This window comes from Monodelphis domestica, chromosome 4 (assembly GCF_027887165.1).
Source record: "Monodelphis domestica isolate mMonDom1 chromosome 4, mMonDom1.pri, whole genome shotgun sequence".
Classification (NCBI taxonomy): Eukaryota; Metazoa; Chordata; class Mammalia; order Didelphimorphia; family Didelphidae; genus Monodelphis; species Monodelphis domestica.
This window is the reverse complement of record NC_077230.1, coordinates 31,884,876-31,909,869: the sequence shown is the minus strand read 5'-3', so window position 1 is coordinate 31,909,869 and position 24,994 is coordinate 31,884,876. Positions and strand designations below refer to the sequence as shown.

Genomic DNA, 24,994 nt, shown 5'->3' with positions numbered 1-24,994 from the left:
GTCCAGGACCTTGAATTGAACTTTATATGGTATAATGTCCAAATACTTTCCCATCTTGTTAGGCCTCTCTGGATATTCTCAATTTTATAAACATCCTTCCTAAAATGTAGAACCTAATTATTAAATATAATTCTTCAAATAAGCCCTTATTAGGGTAGAACATGGCAGGACTTTCAAATCCTTATTCCTGAGAACACTATTTTACTTTATGCAGCCCAAAATCACATTAGTTTTTCTTTGCTGTCACACCACATAGTTGAGTCATATTTTGCTAGCTGTCAACTGAAACCCCCAGATCTTTTGCAGACAAATAACTGTCCTCCCATATTTCCCTATCTTTTTTTCTGGGGGAAAATGATTTTTTTAACCCAAGTGAAAGAGTTTATATTTATCCTTAATAAATTTCACCATCTTAAATATTCTAGGCTGTCAATTTTTTTTGGATCCTGTCATCCAGCTGTTTTATATTTGGGTTTTCACAGCTTTCTGAGTATTGACTTCACTATGTAGAATTTATTGCATTCCTATGTTGCATTAGCATATAAATACCTGTTATTTAATGGAGTTAACTATGATGCTAATGGTTATTTAGATGAGGGAGCATAATGCAGTTGCTGTTACTGCTGCAAATTTGCACATTTCCTCTACTGTTTCTTGCTACATTTCAATTGTTTTAGAGCACTTCTTTTTTACAGTCTTGTATAATATAAGACTAAATCATGTGTTCATTTTCCTCAGGTCAGCCAGTCAACAAGCATTTATTAACTCAGTTACTATATGTAAACCATTGTTGTAAGCTCTGGGGATAAAAAAGAAAAGCCAAATGAAGGCCCTCCCCCTCAAGAGCCTATATTCTTCTGGGGGAGAGAATAGGCAAACAACTAAATCCCTAAAATACATATTAAGAGTAAATGGAAGGCAATCTTAGAGAAAAGTAATAGTAGTAGTACTAGGAACACTAATACTATTAAGATACTACGAGTTTGGAGGAGAAGCATATTGGGAAAGGTCAATTCTAGAAAACAGTTCTTAAGTGGAGGATTGAAAGAAGGCAGGGAAACAAGGAATAGGAGTGGACAGGGAGCAAAAGTCATTGAAAAAATGCATGGAGTTCTAGAGGCCAGAGGACCTGTGTTCAAATCTATATTCAGATTCTTGCTAGCTATATGACCTTGGGCATGTCACAACTCTGTTTGCCTAGCCCATACCCTTCTATCTTAGAATTGTTATTAAGACAGAAAGTAAAGAATTAAAAAAAGCCGCAAAAACAAAAAAAAACAAGAATTTTTTCACTGAGGCAGTGAGGTAGTTCAGTGGAAAGGGTGCCAGTCAAGGAGATGGGGAGATGTGGGTTCAAATCTGCTCTCAGATGTCATTTAACTCCAATTGCCTAGCCATTGTCATTCTTGTCTTGGAGCTGATAATTTCTAAAGTAGAAGATAAGAGTTTTTTTTTTTTTTAATAAGAAAAAAAGAAAAGAAAATGCATGGAGTAGGGAGGTGGAATGTCATATATCATGACTGGCAAGAAGGCAGATATTACTGCATCATTAAGTATGTAAAGAAGAATAAGAAAACTAGAAAGAATAAAGGGACAACTTTAAAGATAAGGGTATTTTGTATTTGATCCTGGAAGTAATAGGTAGGTACTAGCACTAAATAAGTAGGCAAGTGAGATGGTGAAGTTTATGATTTAGAAAATCTACTTTGGGGGAAGCCTGGTAGCTCAGTGGATTGAGAGCCAGGCCTAGAGAGGGGAGGTTCTAGGTTCAAATATGGCCTCAGATACTTCCCAGTTGTATAATCTTGGGCAAGTTATTTAACCCCCATTTAACTCTTACCATTCTTCTGCCTTGGGAACAATATTGTGAAGATAGTATTTAGCTATTTCCTGATTGTAACAATGAAGATACTTAGTTTAACAAAATCAGGAATGTCTTAGGAATTCTAAATTACTCCACCCTACTTAGACCTATGTTAGGGGAAGATAAAGTTGTAATCTCCTGATTGAACAATGAAAGTACTTAACTCTTACCTTATAGTGAAGTTAGAACTTTAAGTTAAGTCTATTTTAAGATCTTAATACCAAAAGGTGTTAAGTAACTATAAAGGTTAAATTAATCACAAAAAGGTTAAGTAACTCACAAAAGGCTAGCTTAACAAAGAAGTGTTAAGTAACTCTAAAGATATAATCTAATCAAAGAAGATGAAAACTCTAAAAGAATGGGCTTTAGAGGAGGGTATACAAGGATGAAAGGTCTATATATTGGCTCATTTCCTCTCTCCGGTACCTTTTGCGGTGGAGAGTTGGCTCATAGCAGCATGCTGGGCCTTTTGGCATCTTAGCTACAAGCTATTGTCCATTTCAGAGGTGAGTTCTGGCTGAGTTTTCCTCCTTTACTTTCCAACTTTATCCTCTTAGAAATTAAAGAAGCCTTTAATTTTCTTCAGAGACCTAGAGGCAGGGATTTTAAAACTCCCCCTGGCACAGGCCAGGCAGGAGAAATCCTATATCCTCTTCCCTCCTTCACTTTAAATTCCTTCCCTCTATATTAATTAAATTACCATAAATTTCCAGACTGACTTAGGTATTTTATTTGGGATTTCCTCCAGTGACCAATTAAATCTAAATTTTAAGTCACAACCCTAAAATTATCTTGACATATACAGTATTGATTGTAAGACAGAAGGCTTAAAAAAAAGAAAAACTACTTTGGCAAATGACTAGAGGATGGGTGGGAGAGGTAAAAGCCTTGTGGCAGGGAAACTGACCAGAAGGCTATTGACTTGTTAGTTAACTCTTGACATTATGAATCAGTATTTTGAAAAATACGTGTAGAATTTTAAGTTTTGTTATCTAATGCATATTAAAACCCATAATGTTATATTTATTTGAATTACTAGTTAATTATTCTTAGTAATTTGTATTATATTAATAGTTATTTTATATTTACATTGTATATAAATTTACGTCTATAATGGATAAAAAATCCACAATCCATGATATTTGGAGCAAATATCATATATGTAAGAACTGGTCTTTTGTAGAAGTTTATCATAGAGTGAGTTCAGGAATTACCAGACCCAAGTAACCACAAAAATTCCTTGCAAAAAATCCAAGTATGAGGCTGTATTAGGAAATTGACTCCAAATTATCCTTTGGAAATGAAAGAACTCTTTAGGGGAGTAGAATATGTCAGAGCATATCACAGGAATTATGGTACAAACTCCAATAAATGCTTGGATTATCACCTGTGTAGGAAGCTAAGATAATGCTAAAGCCATCAAAATGGGATAACTTTATGTAGGGAAGTAGGTGATCTTTCATTCTGTATGCCAGAAATCAAAGCTCTTCCTCTAAACAGATAGAGGATTAATTCTAAACAAAGCAGGAAAATGTTACCTATGAAAAGGGCCCAAACAAGATCCATGTCAGTGGGAAGATATAGCTCTACTATGTCAGATAGAATCTAGATTCCCTGATATCAGCATAAAAGGGTAGCTCTTTAACAAATAACTACATTTCAGAGAATACAAGTGACCCCAATATAAGAGCTTCCTCAGAAATGGATGTATCCTTTGCTGAGGAAGAATCCTTTGATATCTAGGTCAGTTATGCAAGAGAGCCACTAAAGGGCTGACAGAGACAAAATTAGTAATTTGAAGGGAAGTATCAAAATTTCTAGATGTCTTTGAGTCTAAAGCAATTTTGGAGTCAGGGATACTTAAAACTTTTGGAGTCTCGTGATGACTTTGGCTAGGCAATATCATTTCAATTTTTGGCTTGAGTAGAAAGATACTAAATGAGACTGGTTGGAAGAAGACTAAAAAAAATGACTGGGGTCACTCAAATAGACAAAGACCTACATGGCTAGTCAAGCTGGAGCATATCTCCACTACTGCTCTATCAATGTAATAACCTTGACCCTACAATGAAGTATTAAAACAAGAAAAAACATTTTAATGGTTGGCAATCATCCAACAAGAAAATTCCTCTCATGAATTTACAATCTTAATTATTTCAGTAATACCTTATTTTATATGGTCATGAAAAATAAGCAGGGGCACTGTCCTGCAGGTACAGAGTCAATCAAAAAGACTAACAAAAACCTGGTGAAATATGCACCAATGGATAAATTGAGAGATTATGGGACAAGAAAATGTAGCCCACTGTGACCTGACACAATCACCATTAAGGGAAAACTAGATAGGAAGAGAAAATAGTCACACATAGGCCACATGCCCCTTTCTCTTCGACTTTAACTTATAAAACTTTATAGAGATGTTATGACAACTGCAGAATACATATATATTGCACTATTGTTCTGGACAGTAAAACAGAAAAGATCATCTGATAAGAGTCATTTGAGGAAAATGCTCTACATTTTACATGATCTAGAAAGCTTTGGTCTGGGAGGACGAGGTAATGAAAACTACTCATACTTGATATATATTGACTAATCTTAAAATTTCCCAAGGAAGTTGTTGGTATCAACAAAACAATGATACAGAATCATCAATGGAGTCACAGTTATACTTGTTGCCAATTACAAGGAGTTCACAGATTTAGCAAAATAATACAAATAACAAGCTATGATTAAATATTTCATGGTTTGCCATCCCCATATGGTTTGTAAAGAGACAGGTAGAGTAAAGAAGTGACAATGAGCTCCACAACAACACTAACAATCCTCAAACTTTGTGGATCCAAAGAAATCTAATTTTGATAACGCTTTAGAACTGTAAGAATTAGAAGATGATGTTTTGGCAGAATCTCAGCAAGAGTTCAGGACAGTTCTCATTGCATGTAGGATATATTTGAGGAGAACTCCCAGAGCATTCATTTTACAGATTCCTAATAATCCAAAGAATGATTTAAGAAAATCCCTTTGACTTCTCCATTAGTGGAAATGCAGTGATCCTGAACAACCCAGAGGGATTTACGAGAAACAACACTATCTACATCCAGAGGAAAAACTGTGGGAGCAGAAACATAATAAAAATGACTGCCTAATTACATGGGTTGAAGGGATATGATTGGGGATGTAGACTCTAAATGAACATCCCAGTGCAAACACCAACAACATGGAAATAGATTTTGATCAAGGACACATGTAATACCCAGTGGAATTGCACATTGGCTATGGGAAGGGGAGAGGGGAGGGAAGGGAGGAAACAAATATGATCCTCGTAACCAAGGAATAATGTTCTAAATTGACTCAATAAAATTTAAAAAAAATCCCTTTGCTTAACATGGATAAGGTTAGAAATCATATAGAAAACCTCAAGGTCAATGGCACAGTCAAAGAATTCAGCAGACCACATGTATCACCTGAAGTAGCCAGGTCACAGAAAAATGGAAAGACACAGATATGTGTAGACTACCAGTTTTTGAACAAAAGAACCATTGTGGAATAGACTGCCCTTCCAAATAATTCTGAGTATTATACCTATTTAATGGTTCTTATCAGATTCTTATAAGAGAGGAAGACAAGGGAAAGTTCATCTACTGGACTGGATTTTTACCAATTATAGCATGAGCCCCAAAGCATCTCAGTGGCACCTACCATTTTTCAAAAACTGGTGGAAAAGTAGATGGAAAACTACCTGAAAGTTTGGAGTATTTTCAAGAAATCATAATCTTTGGGAAGGTTCTTGATAGAACAAGAGGAAAGATGAATGAAAATGTAGACTTGGTTAGAGGCAAATGTATCAAATTTTCAATTGGCAAGGGCCTGTTTATTAGAGCTTCTGTCAAATATATGTGACAGTATCACAGTAAGGTATAAGCACAAAGCCAGAAAATATAGAAACACTCTGGAGTTGGCCAAATTCAAAGAACCTTCAAAATATAATATTTGGTAAGCTATAATAGCAAATCTATTATGGACTCTGCTGCTTTGGCTAAATTACTAAATGATTTCATTTAGGCAAATATTAAAGAATTAGAAAAGTAAGAAATGTTTTTGTTGTTGTTCAGTTGTTTCACCAATGTAAACCCATTTGGAGTTTCAATGGAAAATGTTTTCACCTCATTTTACAGATGAGGAACTAAGGCAAACCGGGTTAAGTGACTTGTCCATTGTCACACAACTAATAATAATAAGTGTCTGAGGCCAGATTTGAACTCAGAAAGATGTCTTCCTGACTGTAGGTCTAATACTCTGAGGTCTAACACTGAGCCACCTAGCTAATCTCGAGAAATACTAGGATGTCTTAAAATTCACAAGATCCTTTGAGATCATCCAATTGACAGGTATGAATACATTTCTAAAATTTTAGTCAACTGTCTTTTACATACACCACTGTTGGTCTTTGTAGTCCCAAGAAAGGGTTTTTTGTCTTGGAATGCATATGCAAATGCCTAGAGCTTGAGATGAATTTTGTACCAAGATGGTTACCAGAAACTAGTTGAATTTTGTCATTTAAGGCTGTAAGTGACAATGAAAATTGTTATCCTATACATAAGCTTTTTGGCTTTGAAGTGGATTGTCACTGATTTCAATGACTATTTATATGGATGGAAATTGTGAATGTGGACAAGCAATAATCCACTGATATATTCTCACTCATGCCAAATTAAGTGCTACTTGCCAGCAATGGGCAGTTGCACTAGCAACTATGAATTCATCATATAATACTGCAGCCAAGAAAGACTAATATCCTGTCCTAAAGCTTATGAAACAACAAAACTCTGATGATATACTAAGGAAGTATGAAAGCTGCATGTGAAAACCTAGGAAATGAGTTACAAGAAATAGTAGTGCAACTAAAACTTGGAAGTTAGTTTATCAGAGAAGAGAGAATCCCAATAAAATATGTAAACCTCAATTTATTGAATCAGCCCTTTACATTTAAATTGTCTGCAGATGATTAATGAAAAGTCAAAGGATTTTGAGGATGTTAAATGTTAAATAAGAGGCAGTGATAGCAACAATTCAAATTTTAGATCTGAAGGAAACTTATTGTCAAGATAATTACTTACAATTAAGACAAAGTAGCTTACCACTAAAATCATAAAAGTTGGAGTTGTGTAATGGAGTACTGGACTGGACATCCCTCAATGGGTTCTAGTAAGTGGTTTGTACTACCCAGTCCATATCATCTTGTGGTAATGATAATTGTAATGGATAATTTTGGACTTGAGTCAAGAGACAATCAAAAATTAGCCAGAAATAGATTTTGCTTGCCCAAGATATCTGTAGACTTCAACATTAAGTGTGAGATGTGTTTGTTGCATGACATGATTGGACCTGTGCTTTAGGAAAATAATTTGGGTGACTGAATGGTGGATGGACTGAAGTAGGCAGAGACTTGTGGCAGGCAGAATAACCAGTAGGCTTTGCAATAAAAATTATTGGTGACTATTTTATAAGACAAATACAATCATAGTTAACCAGGATCTTCCATAATCGCTGAAGTATTTTGAGAATATAATATTCAGCTTTCTGATCAGGATCCATGCAGACCAAGACAAGTCACTTTCTAAGCACATTCCTCAAAGAACTTTTAGCTGTGGCTGGCAGTAAGAAGTCTAGTACTACACCTGACCCCTTCTCGAGGGGGACTCCGAATTTGAATGTTTCATTAGCACACTGATGGACATATTATTGGCAGATCAGAAGAAAAATTTCAGAGGAGTTAACATTTGGCTTTTATTGTACATATGTACAACTTTGCCGTGAGCAATGCCACAGGCTTTCTACCCTCCCTCTGACTTTTGGGTATCAGCCATACTTGCCTACTGATTTTTGTTTGGTAGTTTCTGGGGATAGACTACTGATACTCAAAACCTATACAGCTCTCAGCTGAAGGAGAAATGGAAAGAAGTTTATCACTTAGGTATAATCTCAGCCGATATGATGCTGAACTTTATTTGTTAAGTCCTTCAACAAACTGAAAGAGCTATGCCAAAAAAAAAAAAAACACACCACACACACAAAAAAAAGCCTAGTCTTCATATTGAGTCAATTTACAACATTATTCCTTGGTTACAAGAATCATATTCTTTCCCTCTCTCCCCTCCCCCACAATTCCACTGTTCTTACATGTAAATTTCTGGTATAGAACTAGTTGTTGAAAGTCTGGTCAGTTCACTTGTGTACATATTAGAGGGTGGGGAACTCAATCACATATTCCTTATAGATGAGTTCTTTGCATTTTCTGATAAATAGGTATACTGATAGACACATAATTTGACGGACTCTTAAGCAAATAGAAATCCACCTACCACTGGATTAAAGATTTTCTGAACTAGACAAGGGTTTAGAAACATGTACTACAAATGAAGGAGACTATATTCCATACCATTATGTATTATAACCCCCAAACCAGTTTATATAATGGCAGGAAACTAAACCATTAGATAAAAGACTAGTACTTCAATGTACAGGCTCCCATGATATGGCTAAATTCCTCAGAGTATACTAATGATGCTAGCCAACACACTTCAGGTTTAGAAAGTGTGTAGTTAGAAGGTTGTACTCAGTACTACATTTCCCAAAATTCCCTCTTCCCTTTCGTGTTCTTGAGTCATTATGTTGTTTCTATTTTAAGTTTGCTCTAACTCCCATTTTCCACATGGAAAGCTCTCTTGGTTACTCTAGCTTTTTACTTTCCCTTTGCTTCAAGTTAAATATTAGTAAATATTATGAAAGATAATACTTGGAGTATTGAATATTAGGCAGATCTCTAGTTCTGATGAGGATTAAGACTAGATTGTATCTTTTTCAGGTATAGGACCAGATACCTCAAGTCACAGAAAGATTTCATCAATTTGACCAGTCATTAGTCTAATTTACAGTGTCATCACAGAATATGGAGGAATGGTTATGCATGTAGGTAGATGACAATGCTACTGTTTACCAACACAACGTATACCTTGCATATATTTAAATATGGTCATTGATTTAGAAAAAGTCATTGATCACAACAGATTCTGACATATGTATTCCATTATGGTAACTAGCAAGCCAGAAAGAAGGGTAGTGACTAGCAGAGTATGTGGCAAGAAAAAAGAAAGATAGAAAGGAAAGTAGCTGTGGAACACTGTTACAATCTTGCTCCGGCTTGGTGTTGTAGGGAAAAAAAGAAAGAGAAAATTTGGGGGTTTATATTTTGTTAATCTCTGAAAGTACAGTAGTACAAAATACAAATCGGGTTCCTCTCTTTCTCTAGGATGGAATATAAGAGCAAGAGCTGTGAGGTGGGCAGCCTCGTTGGGTACCTGCTGTTCTATTCTCTACATGCTCAGAGATTTCAAACCCCGCCTCCCCACTCCAACTTGCTGAGTAGAGATGTAAAAGATTTTTAAATAAATCCTATTTAGTGGGAAAAGGAGAATAACTGGAAACCCAGATTCCAAAGTAGATCTCAATGATTTCCAACTAATTGGCTATTTCCCTTTCCACATCTTTATTCTGACCTTCTATATCAACCTCTTCAATACAGAGTCAATTAGGTGTGTTTCAACAAATTAATCTAAATTTTGTAAGCACTATATACGAAGCATTGCATTAGGCACTTGCTGTAGAAAGATAAAGTAACATTGTATGGATCCATGCAGTCTTCAACTTGTCAATGTTTGTAATTAACAACAAGCATCTGTTTTATTGGTAGCTGAATTAGAATTAGAGTCACTCTCCATGGAAGAAATTGACATTTGGGTATTAAACTCATCACTTTGGCTCATACAACTAATGTATCCTCAACCACCTACTTAGGTTGTGAGAGACACATGAATTCCGGTACCTAAATGGCAATCAGTAACTGAATAACAGATAGATCATAAATTCTATTCTATTTATCAAACAAGGTGAATCTTAAAAGGACAAGTAAGTTATTTAAAGAATAAGGTCATCCCTACACATAAAGATGAAAGGTATTATTTTCAATAGATACAAGTTCTGGAACAGAAAGAGTATGTATCTATGCTACAGTTACAATAAATTTATACTAAATTATTATACTAAATCTTATTCATTATATTTATAAATTATAATCATTTTATAATTATAAAAGATGATACTAAATCTTTATACAACAAAATGTTTGGTTTTTTTTCGTCATACCAGGAAAAAAATGCATGCAGATACAGGTGTATGAGGATAAGCAATCTCTACCCATCTGTCCTCTTATGGGTCTGGTAAAATGTTCAAGGACATTCATAATTTATCATCAAAATGACTAAGAAAAATGAGGTTTCTTCTGATGGTTTATTATATCTTTTTAAAATTTGGGCAAATTTTAGAGTTAATTACATTGATGTAATATCTGAAAGGTAATTTTTTCTTTTTCCTTGAATATGTGCTTAAGTAGAGGCACTTGTCTTATATAGTTATTTCTATACATATATTTGTTCTCAGCTTTTAGCAAGTGTCATAATTATTAAGTCCTCTTTGATAGAGAGCAAAATGAAGCAAAATGTCCAATAAGTTTTAATCAAGGGATCGTTTATTAATGATTCAAGGGAGCTGTGAAAGTTGATGGTATTAACTTCTTAAGTGTATTAAATCTTGAAGAAAAGCTAGAATGAACTGATTAATTATAAGTCTTATTTCACCCATTAATTTTAAGGTTAGAAAGGTCTTTGCCTAATTTCCCAGAACTAAAAGTGTAATATTGGAAGAAAGTTAATCATTTCAAAAAGAAAGAAAATTCAACTCCTATGGCATAAATTCATTTTTTAAAAATATGTTTAGACTAATCAACTTTAAAGATTTCAATTTTCTAGCAAAATGTAAATTCTTTATGGACATGGACAGTTTCTATTTCTTGTCTTTGTGTAACCACTGTCTAATATTTGTACATCAATGGTACTTAGATTTGCTAAAGACAAAATTGAAGAATAATTTTTTAAAATGCAATTTCATTACTTTCCAGAGTATTTTGCTGTTGTTATTTAGGCATTCTTCAGTCGTGTATGACTCTTTGTGATTCTTTTAAAGATTTTCTTGCCAAAGATAATGGAGCAGTTTGCCATATCCTTCTCTAGCTCATTTTATGGGAAAAACACTGAGGGAGAAAGGGCTAAGTGACTTGCCCAGGGTTATACAGATAGAAAGTGTTTGAATTTGGATTTATACTCAGATTTTCCTGACTCTAGGCCCCAGGGTTCTAGAATCTTGTTATTGGAAAGAATTTTATTGCTCTTGTTTTTAAGTTGTTTCTGTCTCTTTGTGACCACAAATGGGGTTTTCTTGGCAAAGATACTCTAGTAGCTTGCTATTTCCTTCTCCAGTTCATTTTACAGTTGAAGATCCAAGGCAAACAAAGTCAAATGACCTGCCCAGGGTCACTCAGCCAACAAACATCTGAGGTCAGGTCTGAATTAAGGAACACTAGTCTTTCTGATTTCAGACCTGGTACTCAATTCACTGCCACTTTGATGCCCAATGTAGAGGGTGACATAAATTGTTAGCCGAATGCTTCCTAATGGTGGCCCAGTTAGGTCTACTTCAATTAATCAGATATGGTTAATATAAAATTAAAAGAATTCATTTGCATATGAAGAATTAATGTGCTAAAGTCCTTAAAAACAATTTCTTCTTTTAGGAAGATTTAAGTAAGCGTCTTGCCAATCTGTTTACACTATTAATTTACTTTGTAAACCCTTGCTTAAGCATTGAAGGCAGAGATAAACTAAGGCCCAAGCCTGAACTGCTAAAAGGTATGCCAATATTTCTTTAAGACATACATGGGTGTTGCTCAATATATAAAGCCTCAGTCAATAAATCTTTTGGATTCAAGGAGCTTTTAAATAAAACATTGACCCACTAAAATTTAAAAGTTCATATTAAAGTATTCTCTTTATAAGAAACCAATAAGAACAGAAGGACTTAACCACTTACTTAACTACCTTTTGGCAAAAATGGAGAATTTAAGGCAAAAAGACATTAAGATAGTTGTTCTGGATCACATAGTTACCAAGTGTTCAAATACAGAAGACTTTAGAATCTTCTGACAAGCTCTCTCTCCATCAAGCCGAGTGACACAATACAGCTATTTATAATAGAAAATAAAGGGCTATAAAGGTACAACAACAATAAGCAATGAACACTTATTATGAGCAAATGGAGGTTCAGTGAACATAACTCTGGCCTTGGATTCAGGAAGACTTGAGTTTGTATTTGGCCTTAGATATTTACTGGCTATGTGGGGACAGGTCACTTATCAGCTAACTGCCTCAATTTTCTCACCTGTAAAATTAGGACAATAATAATCTCTCTCTACCTGAGGAACTATGAGGACCAAATGAAATATTTATAAACACTGCAAACAGCTATGACAATGACTTCATGGTGTATGATGATTACACTACGATGACTACAACTACTCCTATTACTATTACTACTACATGAAAGATTATATGACAGCCAAAAAATAGCTCTTCAAAAAATGTCTCAAATTATGTGATAATTTGAATCTTATAAGTGTGCATATTCCATATTTTATTCTAATATTTAGTGATTATTTTTAGGTTTCTTCTTGATTCTTGATATATTCTACTTTTAGTGATCTTTTTTCCTATTTTATATCCATTTAGTTCCTTATTATAAAGATTAAATTTCACTCTCCCCTGATTGTGAAAATGAAATTAACTCTTCCCTCATTGTGAAGATTAAATTAACTCCCCTGCCCATTTTTAGATTTAATCACCAAAAGTATAAACATTCCACTTAATCATTAAGTGAGAGAGATCTGTGACCCACATGTTCAATAGTGGGTGATGAATCAGAATCAAACTGACTGCCCCCTTGGCAGTCCTAAGCAAAGCTTCAACAGTAATTGGTAGATGTAAAAATTGGAGGAAGGTGCAGGAAGTGACACAAAAGAAAGTGTCTTTTAAAGGGAGTTACAACTTCCTGTGGAGGAGATTCATCTGAGATAGGCCTGAGATCTTCAGAAACTTTGACTTCTTCTGAGGTTGAATTGGAGGCTGGTGAAGAATCTGCTTACTGGACCTGAGACCTTGAACTTGGTGTGACTGTTCTTAAATCTCTCCTTTTCAACTGACATGTGATGAGTGAAAGAGCTGACACCTTTCCTGGATTTTCTGAAGAGACAAGCCTCAGGAGAGACCTATCCACTTGAGAGAGGCTTCCTGCATCCCCAGGTCCTTGGTTACAAGGGCCAAGGCCTCTCTGGTTAAGTACTAAACTCCCCTGCCTGTTTTTGAGCCAGGGTTTGGAGCAAAATACTTAGTGCTTAGAGTAGATATATTACCCTATCCTCTCTCTGATTTTCTAACTTCACTCTTTCTATATTTTGTAAATAAATTGTTGAATAGATCTCTTTGGAATTAACTAAATTCTTGGCAACACTATTTTTGAATAATCCAGGCCAACCTTTTATTAAAAAAAAAACACAACCTTTTTCCCCCTTACATTATTAAAACTGGCACTTTCTTAAAGACTAAATAACTCATTAATACCTCTGTTCCATTTTATCCTACCTGGAAGTCAGTATGGTTCAATGATAAAGTTTTTTTCCAATAAAAATATAACTAAAAAGAAAACAAGAAATATAGAAGGAAATGCACAAAGTATGGTTTTTGAATCTCTTGTATATCACATTCTGATTGGCATATTATTTGTGTTCAGTATTCATTGCTATGAGATTATATTTTTAAAATAACATATATACTTTGGGTATAAATATATATAAACAAAGATTAGTATATATGTATATGTATATAAAATTTACAAATCATTTTACATGGCTGTCACTTGGTCTTCATTTATGATATAGGTAGTGGAAATATTTTCTTTCTTATTTTACAGATGACAAAACTATGATTCAGTGACTACCTAATAAGTACTTACAAAAATCCAGGGACTGGTTTATGTTTTAGTGTATCTAGTTTTTGGTCTTATATATAGTATTTAGTAAATATTTATTTTGCTGATTTTGTTTAAACAATTTGTATTGACTGGGCATTACATAAGAGACTGTAATAGATCAAACTGTGGACAGATGAATAGGCAGTTAATTGGAAATCTACTATAGGTATTTCATATAACTTCTACCATTCCAATTTAATTCTTCTCTGAAGCTTTCTTTTTTAATATATTCATTTAAAAAGTTTCTTTTGTGACTATGAGATATTTTGGAATTAATTTCTATTATGCCAAGATGATGATAGCTTCTATGCCAGATAAGTGAGGTAACCTTAGATTTTCTAGTTTGGATTATCCAACTAATGACTCTGGTTTCTACTTCCTTGGTTTCTATAGGTCAATCTTAGAAAATGTTCAGCAACATTTAAAATACACTGGGAATCATTGTTGCAAGTTTTCAATATCCTGTTGATATTAGTAATGAATCACATATAAGATTCCATAGTTTTAACACCATATAATTTATGCTGGAGGTTTTTTCTTCAATTATATACTTTTGTGTATGTAGATTCCATGTGGAATATTAAATACTTTCAAGGGCTTTATTGAAACTAGTGGCATTTTTATTGAAGATTTGAATTTAATATCAGATTCTGCTTAGGTTGTAATAGGAGTGCAACATTAATTAACAAGAGCTCCAAGATTACAATTCTATTATAGCTGATAGCTTAATGTATCATTAATGAAATATTTGTTTTTATTGAGAATTGGTTTACTTTTGGATTTGAGAGCAAATTATGTCTATCAGTAGATATGATATTGAGTTTATTTTTGTGTTACAAATTTCTATTAATGTAAGTCATAACAACAGCTTCTGAAATGAAGAAAGACACAAATAGCTGGTTTGTCTCAACTTTTGAGTACTGTGAAGATTGGATTTGTAACAATTGGATTGTAACAATGAACGTACTTGCCTCTTCTTATTGTGAAGATTAAATTGTAATCCCCTGTCTATTTTTAGATTTAAATCCCCAAAAGTATAAACCCAGTATTTAAAGTAGATCTACCCATTTTAACCACAAAAAGGTAGGAACTAACTATAAAAAGTTGTGAACTAAGCACAAAAAGGTATGAACACGCATTTTATACATTGAGTGGGAGGTCTGTGACCCAGGTATGAAAGAATGGGTAGTCCTGGAGAGGAGCATCTGCTGTGATTGGTAGACATAAAATTTAGGGGAGGTGACACAAGAGAAAAAGGTCTTTAAATAGTGGAAACAGAGACTTGATCATCTATCAGTCACTGGAAGCTGGACTGGAAGACAGACTCTTGGATGGAGTGAAGAGAGTCACTCAGAGTTAGAGTGAAGAGAGACACTTGAGGAGAGACTGGAAGACAGACACTCAGACTTGGAGGGAAGACACTTGGCTGTGGAACTGGACCCCTGGAGGAGCTCCTGCAGGAGACCTCAGACTGCTTTCTTTTTAGACAGTCACTGTGGTGAGTGTAAAGGCTGACTTAGTTCCTTGCCTTTTCTGGAGGTGTGAACCTCTGAGAAAGGCCCATCATCTTGAGACTCCTTTTCCCTGACTACTGGTGCTATAGAATTTCTAACTGGTTCAGAGGAAGCTCTCTCTCTCAATTAAATCCCCGGTGATCACCAAATTAAATAGTCAGTCCAACCATAAAATCTAACATAGTACAAATACTTTTTCTACTTTCTAAGACCCTAAAACAATGCACTCTAAAGGCTAATTAAAAAAAAAAACTCTTTCTAAAGCCAAAAATCTTAAAATGTGAGAAATTTTAAAATGAATTCTTGCAGCATCCTAGACATAGTTAACTTTTGGTTTTCACCATATCTTCCCAAAGCTAGTCAGCATGTATTGGTTCTCTAAAAACCGGTAGGAATAAGATATTAAAATATACTTATAGTGAAGAAATTGTTGCTTCATTTGCACTGTGGAGAGAAGCAAATTCCAGTTCAGACACCTATTAGCTCTGTGACCTTAGATAAGCAGTTTAATTTTGTGAGATTCAGTTTCTGCATTTTATAATAGGAATAATAATGTTTATACTGCCTCCCACATAGGGTTTTTTTTTTAGGATCAAATAAGACAATATTGGGTATTATTCTTGTAAAATGTTTTATAATCAAAAAGTGCTATCTAAATGCCAACTCATGTTATTGAAAAGTTAAAAAGTTTGGATATTGGGGGACCACAGATAATTAGAAAGGAAGATATTATGCTATAACTATGTAGTATTAATTTTTGTTCATATGTGTCCATCCATTTGGGGTTTTCTTGTCAAAGATATAGGAGTTTTTTACTATTTCTATATGCAGATCATTTTACAGATGAAGAAAATGAACCCAATAGAGTTAATTGACTTGCTCAGGATCACACAGCTCATGTTTGAGACCAAATTTGAACTGAGAACCTCTTGACTCCAGGCCTGGCACTTTATCCTCTGTACTACCTCATTGCCCTGTGATATAAATTACTCCAGTCATCTTTCACTCTTTACTCTCACTTATATTCAATCAGTTGTCAAGTCTTGTTAATTCTACTTTAATGTCTCTCAAATTTTTCTGCTCTACACTGATATAGCCACCCCACTAGATCAAGCTGCCATAACCTCTCTCATGGGCTATTGCGATGACCTCCTATTTAGTATCTTTATCTCAAATTTCTCCCCTCTCTAATCAGTCCTTCAAATAGCTGTCAGACTGATATTGTCTAAATACAGGTATAGCTGGGTTATTTTCTCCTGCCCAAGTCGTTTCAATGGCTTTTTAGTATATCTATAATATAAAAAAATATAAAAATGTTTCCACCATCTAACTAACCCACTTGTAGGCTGATATATATGTGTGTGTATATATATATATATACAATCTGGTTCTGCCAAACCAAACTTAAGACTTTATTTCTCCTCATATAATATTTCATTTCTGTTCTACTGGTATTCCATGCTATCCCCCAAGCCTGGAATGTGTTCTCTTACAGGCTGGCCTCTAAGCATCCATAAACTCCTTCCAAACATAGCTAATAGGTTTATTTCTATATGATATCTTTTGTGATCCTTCCCATCTTTTGGTATTTTCCCTGATCCCTCCCAAATTACCTTGTATTTATTTTGCATATATTTATATGCATGTATGTTATTTCTATTAATAAAGAGTAAGATCCTTGAGGGCAAAGCCTCCCTTAGGTTTCCAGTGCCAAGAACATTGAATGGCACGGAGATGTACTTAATAAATGAGTGTAGTTTGATTGATTTCAAAAAATAAAAAAGAAACATTTAATTTATAATAATTATGAAAAACTATCTACCAAACTTTGAAAAACTTATCAGATTTACTTCAATCTTTATATCTCTTAATATTTTAGTTTGGACAAGTTTGGGCAGAGCTTAAAAATGATATCATACAAGTTCAAACCTGTTAGGAGTAAAAATATATTAAAAATGTATTTCTTGTTAAAGTACGGAAATATCTCTGGGCTAGATAGAATGATTTCTGTTTAATTTCATGGCTCTTGGGGGGGAAAGTGTGTTAATAAGAAAAAATAATGTGTTTTTTTAGGACGCAATCTCTAATCAGAAATAATTTTCTTACAGAATTTATAAACCAGAACTCTGAAATGGAAATATCTTCAGATAGTATTATTATCTGTTGAAACAAACAAACAAACAAACCTTCCCTACTGTCTTAGAAGAGTAATAAGGGCTAGCTAATTGGGGCTAAGTGACTTCCAGGGTTACACAGTAGGACAAGCCTGAGGCCAGATTTGAATTCAAAGACCTCCAGTCTCCAAGCCTGTCTCTCTATATCCCCTGAACCACCTTTCTGCCTCTAGGTTTTGTTTTTGTTTTTTTAAAGGTCAGTGTACCTGTTTTGTGCAGGGGTATCAATATAAAGACACACCACGACTTAGTAGTTTCTGTTTTGATACCAAAAGACCTGAATTCAAGCTCAGCTTCTTGTGATCTCATTGCAAGTCACTGAATCTTAGTGTTCTATTGGACTCTAAAACAATGTATTTCTTGCTAATGTGTATTAGTAAAATAAGGTTCTTCAAGAATTTTTAAGAACAATGAATTCATATGTCTGGAACACAAAAGTAAGAAAGAAATAATGCAGTTTGATTTGTTGTCGTAGCCATTATAGATGATGTACTCCAGTGCTCTAAAACAATTTGGTCTCAGGATCCTTTTAAACTCCTTAAAGATTATTGAGGATTCGAAAGACCTTCTGCTTTGTTTATAGGGGTTATACCTATTGATGTTCATCATGTTGGAAATTTAATCAAATGAGCTTTTAAACTATTTAATTATTTAAAACTACTATTAATCCTAGCACATATATAAACATATGCAATAATTTTTATTAAAATTAACTGTATCTTCTAAAAATAGCGAGGACCACATTATTTTACATGGCTTTGCAAATCTTTTTAATGTCTGGTTTAGTGTACGTAGCTGGATTCTCAAAACTGCTTCTGCATTGAGTCTATTGTGATATTTAGTTCTGGAAAATGTATGTAAAGAAACCTTTTTTTGGCAGATGTAGGTGAATAAAATTGGGTTCAAAAATATATATATTTGGAAAGGGGTGGAGTATTTTAGGAAGCAAATAACACTTTTATATTATTAAGAAAATTATTTTGACACTGTGGATCACCTGAAAGGGTTTTCAGGCAGACCACAATTTGATAACTGCTGGTATAGGCAATAAATGGTTGAAAAATGGGATTGAACATATTTCTGAAACTTCATTTTTAAATATCTCTCAACCTAGGACCTCCCTCTGTGGGGTTGTTCCAGGTTTAAAAATATCAAAAACTTCCTTTAATGTAAAAGAGAAGTATGAGGCAAGAGCTTGAAAAAAAAAAAAAGAGCTGATTTCCCATTACATATACATAATGATATTCTCATTTGATCAATAAAGGCCAAACCGTCTCTCTTGAATCAAGAAACATTAGAATTAACAACAGAAAATTTAACACAAAACCCATCTTATAACATTATCCCAGGCTTCCAAGTAGCTATGCTTACTGTTGGCTTTCTCAACTTTAAATACATTCCAAGGGAAAGTTTAATGATGATTAAATTCAGTAATAACCTCTTAGGGTTGTTTCCTTTCCCTTTAAATGTTTTTATCTATTCCCTCTTAAAAATTTTCAAGCAAGAAACGATCATTATTAGTGCAGTAATGGAACTAGAAGTGAGCAGATCTATTATTTCCTTGGTACCTTAATAGTTTGCAAAGGCTACATTCTTGCAAACTTGGTAGGAACATGAAATGTATTCACATTAAAACATTATCATCCTAATCATCATTTTTTTACTACCATCATTTCAACTATGAAAAATTAGGAGGAAAATTGGCAAAATAAAAGCTAATGGTTTTCCTTTTAAAATTACTGCATGCATACTTTCTTAAAAGTGTGAGCCCATTGGAATACCTTGAAAACATTGCCTTTGACAGATTATATATATGAGATTTTTAACAAATCTGTTAGTAAAAGAACATGTAACTCATTTAGTTAGTAGTAACTACAGGTCTAAAACATATACAGAGAAGGAATAGACAAATTCTTGTTCTTATTGATCGATTATTTACCAAAGGATTAATGTTGTTTTGTTTCAGGACTAACTGTTCACAGGTTTTCCTTCATCTAATCTTCTTACTTCTCAATAGATTAAGTTAACCAACCACTGGTATTGTAAGGTCCATATTGTTGTCTTACCTCTTTTTTCTCTCTGCCAACTGTCTGCAGACCTCCTGCCACCGAACATTCAGGTAATCCAGTTTATCCTCTAAAATACTTGCATCTCCTTTTGAGGACTGACCAATGATCTCTTCTCCAGTTACGGTTAATTCCTTGACAACAGTTTGCTGACGATTGATGCCATCCTGGAGCTCCTAGAAGACAGGAAAACAAAGAAAGATGAAATGCAACTTTTTTTTTTCTTTATGAAGGTGGTAGAAGGTACAGAATTTAGCAGGACAACTGGGAGCAAAACATAATCTCAAGGGAGAGTTCACACACACATATATATATGTAGAGGTACACATATACATAGACAAATATATATTTTTTGGGGGGAGTGGAGGCTGGCAAACTAAAACACCTAGGCCCAAAGGAATTAGGAAAGAAAGATATCTTTTAATATTTTCTTCACAAGCATCTTTAAAGTTCAGCTCCAGGTCAGACTTAAAAAAATAAATAACAACATAACTTACTAAGGAATAATATAATGTTCTACAAATCATTTACAAGGAAAACTCTCTCAAGAGCAATTTTGTTTGTCCCCACAACTGTGAATGGTATTTACTAGTCTATAAAGTACTGTAAACTTGAAAAGTAAGCAATATTTTTGAATTTCTGATCAGTTGCTAATATGAAATAAAAATAGGGCCTGGAAGAAAAATGTTTTTAGCTAAATTATTCTTAAATCTTTAAAAAGGTGCATGCCTCTATTTAATAAATTATTTTTATTATTCATCATTTTTCACTTGACAATCCCCATCCCCACAGAAAATTAGTTCTCTCTCTTCTTAAATTCTTTGATTCTCTTTTCTTCCCCTATAACATGCTACCAAAACTAGATGGCACACTCAGTAGAGGTCTGGACAGCAATCAAAAAGACCTGAGATTAAATCTAGCCTGAACATCAGACATTTACCATCTGTATGACCTTAGATAAGTCTTAACCTCTCTCTTCCTCAGTTTCCTTAATTATAAAATAAGGATAACAATAGCACTTGCCTCTCAAATGAGGTAATATTTGTAAACCACTTTGTTGACTTTAAGGTCATCTATAAATGTTGGCTATTATTGTTATATTATTATATTATTATTATAGTTATATATATATATTATATATGTATATTATAGTTATATATATATTATTATAGTTATACTCATAACAAAGATGATCCATAGAAGAGTGTTTCTTTGGGGATGGACATAAACATTGGCTTCTTGTTAAGGGACATGTACAATGTCTTGGCTTGATATTGGCCTCTCAGCCATGAAGGACATTTCCCTCTGTACTCCACTTAGAGGGCTAAGTTTTGACTTGGACTTGGACTCTCTCTTTTTGAACACCTTCTTTTGTCCTACTATTTATTCCTTTGTCTTTCGGGGAAAGAAGGGAGGGATTTTTTTTTTCCCTTGTCCAACAACAATGGTGGCTGTGACTCCAGGACCCAGTACTGAGAATATATGCTTAAGCCTGATCCCCTGGTCTTGGCTGCCTCTTCCACTTTGTATTTCTTTTCTTGGACCAATATCACTGAACAGTGACCTTGAGACTTGGACATTTCCAACCTGGGTGTTAATCTCATGAGTTCTAATTGGCAGGGAGTCTCTGAGTCAGTGCCAGGATTCTAGAAGGAAGGATGGAAGTAAACTTTTATTTAGTGCCTACTCTGTACCAGGGACTATCGTAGATCATTTACAAATATTATCTCATTTGATCTTCAGAACAACTTTTGGAAGTAGGTATTTTTAGTATTCATTTTACTAATGGAGGAAATTGAAGGAAGCAGAAGTTAAATGACTTATCTAGGTCATAGTTGTTCAGTTGTCTGAGTCATGCCTGACTCTTTGTCACCTCATTAGGGGTTTTCTTGTCAAATACACTGGAATGGTTTGGCATTTTCTTCTTCAGCTCATTTTACAGATGAGGAAACTGAGGCAAACAGAGTTAAATGACTTACCCAGGATCACATAGCCAGTATGTACCTTGAAGCCAGATTTGAATTCAGGAAGATGAGTCTTTCTGACTCTAGACCTAGTACTCTATTCACCACTCCACCTAGCCACTTTTTTCTAAGTTTATGTAGGTATTAAAAATGTCTTCAGCTAAATCTGAACTCAGCTCCTACTGGTTCTGCATACAGACTCGATTGTGTCATCTAGCTAGCTCCCTTTCAAGAAAGAGGCACTTCCTTCAAAAACATTGCTTCTAGGAGGAGATAATCACTGGCATGATTATCCTGAACCTATAGGAACTGAAAAAGTTACATCACACCTCATTGGCCAGACGACCTAGATTTCATATATGTGTATGTATGCACGTATGTGCATGTGTGTATGTGTGATCTACTTGGAAATCTCTAATATGAAAATAAAATACCTATTCTATAGCTCATGAAATTTTCTTCATCTTTAGAGACTATATTCCAAAATCTTAAGGCACTTTCAAGCTTTAATAACTTAATATTTCAGAACAGGTCTGAAGAACAATTGTTTTATGTTTTAAGTCTTTGTTAATAGACACACATGAGGCTTCTTTTGTTTTGTTTTAAGTATAGCTTCTATAATAAAGGAAATCATTGCCTTATACTGGACATTTATACATTGATAACTTTTCCTAGGAAAAATTATATTTATCCCTTTGGAGAGACCTTAGACAAGATCCATACTTAAGTTTTGTTACAGATATTTGCCTTTAGAGTTCTTTTTGAGCATAGGGCAAAATGAATCAGAGACTTGCTTCCTTATGGGTCTTACTGCCACAAGGATGAATCTGGAAGTACAAAGGGGTCCTGTGATGCACATATGTATTTTTATATATGCCATATCACATCAAATAGATTGTATTCCCTTTGAAGGTAGGGATTCTGTAATTTTTTTCTTTTCTTTTTTCTGTCCAGAACCTTGTACAGCACCTTACATATGTAAAAATAAAAGGCAGGCTGTAAAAATAATAGTCATTAAATTGATTATTATTTATAAACTGATTTATATACTCTGCTTGCTGCGTTCACAAAGTATCCTCAGCTTATATAAATGAAGTGAAGCTCATAAGTGAACTTCTCTTCAGAGCCAGGTACAAGGATACTATGGAGACTCTTGTTATATAAAAAATAAACTATTTAATGAAAATATAAGGATAAAAAAGGATTTCTAACTCTAAGGGATTCTAACTCCACCCAAACAAAACTCCCTGATTCCACAAGGAATCACTTCTCCTGTGTCCACAGGCTACATTAATCCTTCCTAATCTGACTAACCCAAATTTTCTCTATTCTTCAATAAACTAACACTATTATCCTTAATAATTCTTAACTTCACCTCCAAGTTATAAAAATAACAAAGGCTAGCTGCAAGAACCAAGTTAGGACTCTGAGCCTTAACATCAGAGTTGAAACCAAAAACCAGGTCTCCATTTGGTTTTCTTACATATAAACAATCTATAAAAACAGCAATAGCCAATAGTTTTTCCAAAGTTGGAAAAAGAAAACACTGAGCTCCATCAGATCTTTCCCTCTTTTTCTTCTACCTCAGACAGTGAGAGAGGAAAAAAAGATGTTACCTCCCCAAGCCCTCAGAGAGAGAGACTCAGTCAATGCCTCTCCCAAGTTCCACACAGAAAAAACATTAGTCTTGAAACTGACACTCTGTCTGAGCTCTATTTGAAACTCCAATTCTTTCTCTAGCCAGCTTCTCTACTTCTTATCTCTAAACTAATATAACAAGACTTAATTTCTAATATCATTCTCATACATATGAGGCATTTCATGAGTGCTGAATTTAATTAATGAATATATAATTTTAAAAGGAAGTTATCTCATATGCTATCTTAATTTTTTCTGTATAAAATTATGAAATCCTGAAGGCACCCAACATACATGCTTAAGTATTAATGCTTATTTTAAATTTATTTTAGCTTTGTATTTAGGTAATCTGTGCCTTTTATCCTGAAAAAAACTAAAGGTCAAAAAGTAGAATTAGCTTTAGAAAGTTTGTCTATAAGGATCACTGCTTATGAAAATAAGAAAGTTTCCTTTGATCATGAAATTCAAATTTATTTATGTCTCCATATCTACTATCCTTTCTGCTCACTAATCCATTGACTTGGTGAAATAAATATAAACATTTATTAGTTGATATTAGAAATAATACTTTTCAAAATAATTCTATTTTATAACAAAACCAGAAAACTTAAAAACTACTGTGCTACTGAACTTCTAAAGCCATGATTCTAATGCTAACTTCCCTCAGCCTCAGTTTTCTTATCTGTAAAATAGAGCTCGTAATAACACAAAAGAAACAGGGTTATTAAGAGGATCAAATGAGTTAATATATTCAGAGTGTTTTGTAATCCTTAAAGCCTCATGGTTTAGCTTTTTAAGTCACTGAATTAGAATATTGTACTAATTAAAAACCTCTCCTAGTTTAGATTTAAGATTCAGAATTTCTCCTGTGTCTGTGGCAATAACTGCCCTCCTAGATGGACAAAGCCATAATGTTTTTGAATAGTGAACCTTCTGATTACCCTTATCACTGAAAAATTTAATAGCTTATTTTTTAAAAGATGCACCTAAACTTCTTTACTCAGTTATAAGGTCTTAAACTTACAAGTTGTATAAAGTTATAAGACTAATGACAAAGAAGGAACTCGGAAAATAAAGTGGATGCTCTCTAAAGCATTTTGTATTAGAAATAAATAAACAAATGATGTTTTTGTCCCTATTTGTCTTTACTCTATCTCCTTTTCAGCAAGGGTATCTTATACTTTCAAGATCCTCTAGAAATTTTCCAATGAATAAATCAATCAACTAGCTTTCATTAAATATCTACTAGGTGCCAGGAACTGTGTTAGGGAGACACAAAGGAAACATCTTTCCTTCATGGAGCTTGTCTTCACCAGCAGATGCAAAATCAATACAATTAGGGAAGTATTCACAGTTGGTAGGATGAGGAAGATGCCATATAGGAAAAGGTAGTTGGGTTGAATTATATAAAGCCTTAGACTTAGAACTGTTAAAGACATCAGAAGCCACTGAGTCTATGATACCCTTCATTTTACAGATGAAGAAACTAGGGGAGTATTTATATTTCATAGATAAATAAGAATCAGCAAAAATAATCAATTAAAAGGTGATTGAAAACTGATTTATATGAAGTTCTAAGTTAAAGGGATTGGGTTTTTTGGGGGGAAGAGTAACTTGTTAATTTGTTACTTTTGTGTGCAAAGATTAGGTAGCAAAGCATAATGAACCTCTTTATGCAGATCTATTTAATACATATTTTGGAGACTACTCTGTGTGAGGCATGGTGGATTAACTATTAGAGATAGAAAACATGATAATAAATTAATGGATCAAAACTGAAAGCAAAATTATGTACTTG

At 34.0% G+C, this 24,994-nt stretch overlaps 1 protein-coding gene across 11 annotated transcripts in view; it reads right to left on the bottom strand.

Annotated features, from left to right (window-relative positions):
- The window catches only part of DMD (dystrophin), a 2,399,796-nt gene that overhangs the window by 916,258 nt on the left and 1,458,544 nt on the right, over nt 1-24,994 (bottom strand). For all 11 annotated transcript variants that reach the window (XM_007493357.3, XM_056797113.1, XM_056797116.1 and 8 more), the window contains one exon: nt 19,595-19,770. In XM_007493357.3, the coding sequence (XP_007493419.2) occupies nt 19,595-19,770 (176 nt within the window). The remainder of the gene's footprint in view (nt 1-19,594; nt 19,771-24,994) is intronic.